Source organism: Opisthorchis viverrini, assembly GCF_000715545.1.
Source record: "Opisthorchis viverrini unplaced genomic scaffold opera_v5_92, whole genome shotgun sequence".
NCBI lineage: Eukaryota > Metazoa > Platyhelminthes > Trematoda > Opisthorchiida > Opisthorchiidae > Opisthorchis > Opisthorchis viverrini.
This window is the reverse complement of record NW_008751748.1, coordinates 153,894-160,412: the sequence shown is the minus strand read 5'-3', so window position 1 is coordinate 160,412 and position 6,519 is coordinate 153,894. Positions and strand designations below refer to the sequence as shown.

Genomic DNA, 6,519 nt, shown 5'->3' with positions numbered 1-6,519 from the left:
AAAGCACTATTAGACGTTTATTTATGCGAATCCTCGCGCTGGCGAGCATACTGCCCCGCGCTGAGAACATAACGAGCAGTGCTACACCCTTTTTTCACTTGTGCCTTTCAGGTGAACGACAGCCACTGACCGACAAGAACAAAACCGACCCGGGAAACTTGGGCAAAAGCCTCGATCCTGTGTATCAATCCGTGAATCCGTGAGGCAGCAGCAAGATGCATCCAACCTCCCAGCCTCCGAAGCTAGATCACCAATAATCCATCAATTTTCAAGATCTATAGGAAAGTTTTGGAACCTCAAGAACAAAACCGACCAAATAACAAAACCGACCCAGGAAACTTGGGCAAAATCATCGGCCCTCGTTATCAATCCGTGAAACTGTGAACAAGGGAGCCGGTTGCACTGATTGTCGAGGTGAAGGTCATTTGGGGAACTCGCCGCCGTGTACGTAGTTTGAGTGGGCATGTCGGCGCTAGTTTTGTAAGTACCCTTTTCTGTTTCCCCTCACTCATAATTCTGAATATGTAAACGGTATTTGGAAAGCATCAATTCCATAGGTTTTGACGGTGGATTATCTTTAGGCTCAAAGAAAGCCTGGCAACAACAGGCCTATTAACCTGATCTGCGTGGTGAGAACAGATTGTATAGCGGGCTACTCTGTATCCCCGGTGCAACATCGATTCCTACCAAACCATCGGCGCGCGACGTAGGGGATGTCCAACGGGCTGCCATGGAGGTGATCATTGCCCTCCAATCCGTTGACTACAAAACCCGTCTGGAGATGCTTGATCTCCTTTTCCAAGATTACCGTCGGCTCCAAGAGAGCCTAATTAGCTCCGCCTTATTTGAGAAACTTTTAAACGATGAGGTTTTCATCGTTGGTTCTATAAATGCATCCGGAGCACAGTGAAAACTCTTGCAGAACTAGGGCGTGAACCTTGGTCATTCCTCAGTGTTTAATAACCATCCCCTGAAGGTTATTCATGTTGTATCGGAGACCCAGTTAAAATCACTTTCGAATACTTCATGCTCTGTCAATCTACAGCCTAAGCTTAATGCCTGAAAGGCAGTGACACCTTTTCTCGCCTGTGCACCTTAGATTAGCCAAAGCACACAGGCAACTCCCTGATCCTGTTTGTCAATCCTAGGATCCATTTAAATGAGAGTTTCCATCAATCCTATCGGCTGCGTGTTACGTCTAGGCTCAGACGTTCTCCCCTTTCGAAAAAACATAAGTTCTATCGCTAAATTGGTTTGTATTGTGAGAAGTGTCTCACATTGGATTCCGATCCTTCTGGTTTAAGCGTTCTTTAAAGGCGAACTGAGCAAGATAGGTATTTCGGAGTTAATTTAGATACCATCGCCGGTCAGCCAATTGGCATCGAATCCGCCGGGAAACCAGACTTCTCGTCCGCAGGACTTTTGCATGTCCCTCCCCACATTCTGCAGGACTTCTGAAGCCCTTATTCTGTAGTATGAAAGGCAGATCCACCGAAGTGGACCTGGCGTTATCGAAATGAAGGGCAGCTAGGTGATTGACATTTCTCATGCAAAAGAATCAAATTCTCCCAAGACGGACTCTGCCTTGGCTATTTCATTTGAAAAGGTAGACAAGTTGTAAGGTGATACAGCGCACCAGCGATGCTCTTCTGGCCGACTTCATGCATATCATCAGAGAAAGAACAAAACCAAATAACAAAACCGACCCAGGAAACTTGGGCAAAATCATCGGCCCTCGTTATCAATCCGTGAAACTGTGAACAAGGGAGCCGGTTGCACTGATTGTCGAGGTGAAGGTCATTTGGGGAACTCGCCGCCGTGTACGTAGTTTGAGTGGGCATGTCGGCGCTAGTTTTGTAAGTACCCTTTTCTGTTTCCCCTCACTCATAATTCTGAATATGTAAACGGTATTTGGAAAGCATCAATTCCATAGGTTTTGACGGTGGATTATCTTTAGGCTCAAAGAAAGCCTGGCAACAACAGGCCTATTAACCTGATCTGCGTGGTGAGAACAGATTGTATAGCGGGCTACTCTGTATCCCCGGTGCAACATCGATTCCTACCAAACCATCGGCGCGCGACGTAGGGGATGTCCAACGGGCTGCCATGGAGGTGATCATTGCCCTCCAATCCGTTGACTACAAAACCCGTCTGGAGATGCTTGATCTCCTTTTCCAAGATTACCGTCGGCTCCAAGAGAGCCTAATTAGCTCCGCCTTATTTGAGAAACTTTTAAACGATGAGGTTTTCATCGTTGGTTCTATAAATGCATCCGGAGCACAGTGAAAACTCTTGCAGAACTAGGGCGTGAACCTTGGTCATTCCTCAGTGTTTAATAACCATCCCCTGAAGGTTATTCATGTTGTATCGGAGACCCAGTTAAAATCACTTTCGAATACTTCATGCTCTGTCAATCTACAGCCTAAGCTTAATGCCTGAAAGGCAGTGACACCTTTTCTCGCCTGTGCACCTTAGATTAGCCAAAGCACACAGGCAACTCCCTGATCCTGTTTGTCAATCCTAGGATCCATTTAAATGAGAGTTTCCATCAATCCTATCGGCTGCGTGTTACGTCTAGGCTCAGACGTTCTCCCCTTTCGAAAAAACATAAGTTCTATCGCTAAATTGGTTTGTATTGTGAGAAGTGTCTCACATTGGATTCCGATCCTTCTGGTTTAAGCGTTCTTTAAAGGCGAACTGAGCAAGATAGGTATTTCGGAGTTAATTTAGATACCATCGCCGGTCAGCCAATTGGCATCGAATCCGCCGGGAAACCAGACTTCTCGTCCGCAGGACTTTTGCATGTCCCTCCCCACATTCTGCAGGACTTCTGAAGCCCTTATTCTGTAGTATGAAAGGCAGATCCACCGAAGTGGACCTGGCGTTATCGAAATGAAGGGCAGCTAGGTGATTGACATTTCTCATGCAAAAGAATCAAATTCTCCCAAGACGGACTCTGCCTTGGCTATTTCATTTGAAAAGGTAGACAAGTTGTAAGGTGATACAGCGCACCAGCGATGCTCTTCTGGCCGACTTCATGCATATCATCAGAGACTGCAAACTCGGTGTTGACACTGATGCTTCACTACCGTTGAACCGCAAAGTTTATCTAATTTTATCCAAAGCCTTAGAGTATACAGAAGAGAAAAGATTGAGTGGGGAAATGGACGTGGCCTAACACAGGAATCCTGAAGTACCTAGACTTCTAAGCGTTTAATGAGAACCTGGAAAGAAACTGGCAACACGAACTCCTCTGACATCAATAAGCCGCTATTTCTTGCGCTGTCTCCAGCCTAGCGCAGAACGGGTCACGGGGACCCCACCCTGGAGGGTGTATTGCACCTGCACACATCCGCTCCACTGTCATATAGCTAGTGGTCAGAGCTGCCGTGGCAACAGCGCATTTCCTGGGGTGATCCTTATCATGGAGAGTCAAACAAGATGAAGGCCGGTGATTTCTCCGTGGAGGAACAAAATCCATTTATTTGACCGGTTCATTTCAGTTCGGGTACACGATGTCGCAGCCGAACCCAGTATCACTCGGATTCTCCCCAAAATTTCCCGCCAAGCTCGTAATGTACTGAGAGGCTGTGTACTTAGGCTACGACTTCCCCAAATTTAGTCATCCAATGCCCTAGAGCAAGACGTATGGATCCTCATCCTAGACACTTTGAAGGCAATTGTTGCGTTTGCCACCACAATACTAGCTTTTACATATAATTATGATGTCCTTAAAGTTACATTAAAAAAACCATCACTGTCCATCGCGTGCGCTGACCACCGAGGCGTTCTGACAGCCAACTTATGCCATTTTGTCAGCCTGAGTATTCTTTTAGGGCCTTTACACAGTGTTATTTTGCGAGATGTGTGACCTTGGCGTCGAAATCCCCATAAGCTGAAATCAGTTCTATGTAGCTAGTTCAGTGATCCGGTATAATAAGGTGGATGGGGAAAATTGGTCACATGTGTTAGTCCACCAGAAACATCATAATCATCTTCAGATATAAAAGCCAAGCACTCGCTTTACGGTGGCTTTAGCTGCCACAGCTTCGTTCACCGACGGTTTGGGGATTTAAGGGCAGATGGGTGCACATTGGAAGCGTTAGCTGATATCATTGGTGCATGGACGCAGGAGTGTCAGTGCAGTCAGTTTTGATTGAAGAGGTTGTGGTGCATAGCTGTGCACTGGGGGCAACAGCTTGGATTCATATGGGCCACTAAACACATGACTGAGCCACGTCTGATTGTCCCTAAACGCAGGACCCTCGTTCTTGGAGACGGGGATGACCGTTGCAGCTGATTTTGCTGGTAATGGCTTTGATACTTCGTTGCCGAGCCACTGTTTTACTCTATGGATTGTTTGCATACCTCGTACGGTTGTGCGAAAAAAGCTGTTAGAGAAAATAGGAGTGTTTGTTTCCGGGTCAAAATCAGAGTGGGGCAAACAGTGAGGTGACCAACTTTTGACCTGGTAAAAGCCTATGGAAGAGGTTACGTAAAGTCTGTGCGCTCTCGGTGTGACTCGCCTTCCAGGATGGGGGTCGCACGATCCCCACTGCGTCTGGTTTGGTACGCTGCTAATCAGTGTCGGTGGTGTGGTAATCGGACTCTCATTCTTCGAGTGTCTTGTGATCCTGACGCAATGGCTCATTATATCTACCATGTGTGATTTGCACTCATCCCCAAGGCTGAAAGTGCTCTACTGAACTGAATCCCAGTAAACAATCGTCTTCGTGCTTTGCGGTTGTCTGGCTCAGTTGAGATCAATGCAGGTCGATGCGGTAAACGGTGTTTATTTGCCCCATCAGCATACTCCCCTCATAGACTGCATTTCTAAGACTGAGGTTGGGTTTTATCAAGATCTGTCACGACTGATTCGGTCAGCAAGAAGAACGGATATAGCAATCCCGGTGGGTGATATGAATGCCTAAGTTGGATGACTAAGTCCGGAAGAAGCACTATTAGGTGGTACATTTGGAGTCGACGCTAAACGTACGAATAATGGATAGCAACTCTCTCGGCTGTGTGCTGATCATCGTCTGTTTCTGGCCAAAAAACTCACATCGAGTTAGTTAGAGGCCACCAACCACATTCATGGACCCAGTTGAACCATTTGGCTATCAGTTACAGACGGAGAGCATCAATTAAAGGTTTTTGTCCCTTCAGAGATATGCAGCTTGCCTCTGATCATGTCGTACGAACCAGATTATCACTTTCCTTTCCGTCAGCATCACGCGTGCCAATGTAGAGCGATTCCATTCACCAACGTCTGCAAGTTTCAGTAGTTTAAGAGTATAAAGCTCATCCGGCTAGAAAGCTACTGGAAACGCACAGCCATGCAGACGACGATGGTTTGGAGAAGAGTTGAAGAAGCTATGGTACCAGCTTTCAAAACTGTTCAGGCCATCCGGCTCAACTAATTCGATACTAACTATCGTCCAGGTCACACTACTGCTATACCAACAAGCAGTAACTGTGATGGCGCACGCAGATCCCTCGAATACAAGATGATTGAGAGTTTGAAGAATGACAATGCTGGAAAGGCCCAGGAGATGGTGAAAGCCTTCACTTCAGGAAATAGCCTTGCCCTGTCTCACCTGATTCGATTTACCGGTCGAAAGAAGACAGGTGTCAGCGAAATAATATGCAGCACGCAGATCCTCGAATACAAGATGATTGAGAGTTTGAAGAATGACAATGCTGGAAAGGCCCAGGAGATGGTGAAAGCCTTCACTTCAGGAAATAGCCTTGCCCTGTCTCACCTGATTCGATTTACCGGTCGAAAGAAGACAGGTGTCAGCGAAATAATATGCAAAAAGGACGGGACGGCGACTCAATCACAAGGTTGTCCCCTTGAGTGATGTACTGAACATTCCAAAGAACGATTTCGATGGTCTTTTTCAACATAACTGCGGGAAGAACCCAGCGGCTCTGAATGGAATATCGACACCAGCCCGTGATCAACAGAAATCCAGTGTGAGATGTTAGGGCACCTGGTCCAAGTGGTCTGCACCCCGCACTCTTCAAGAAGGTGGTTATGTTCTAGCGAACAGTCTGATATTCATACTGCAGAAGATTAGGAATGAAAACAATGCCAGCCGAATGAGCTTCCCGACTTTCTACCAAGTCCTCAAAAAGGGCACAAGAACGTCATGCGAAAACCATTGTGGCATTAACCTGGTATCCGTCGCATCTAAGCTGCTCTCCGGCATTATTTTGCGCAGGTTGATCGATTATCGGGAGAGAGATTCGTGGGAATCAAGCTGGGTTTCGCCCCGGTCCAGGAACCTTGAGACAAGTTTCTGAACAACGCCACTCCTTCAAACGTTGGTCGTATTTCTTTACCTGAAAGTTGATCTTGACTTTGTCGATCGTCAGAAACGTTGATGGTATCCGGCGATCAAAGTTGTCCCAAATTTATATTCCTTATGGGAGCTGTTTATGCGAACTTGTGCGGTTGCGTACCACACACAGTGGTATAAGATAAGGCTGCCCTCTATCGTCTTCCCTCTTCAACTT

The 6,519-nt window shown here is 46.7% G+C and overlaps 1 protein-coding gene across 1 annotated transcript in view; it reads left to right on the top strand.

Moving 5' to 3' along the window:
• Positions 1-23: 23 nt before the first annotated feature.
• Positions 24-6,519, top strand: part of T265_05082 (hypothetical protein) — a gene marked incomplete at both ends in the record, with an annotated part of 43,931 nt that continues 37,435 nt past the window's right edge. Inside the window, one exon of the mRNA XM_009169999.1 lies at positions 24-199. Coding sequence (XP_009168263.1) covers positions 24-199 — 176 coding nt within the window. The remainder of the gene's footprint in view (positions 200-6,519) is intronic.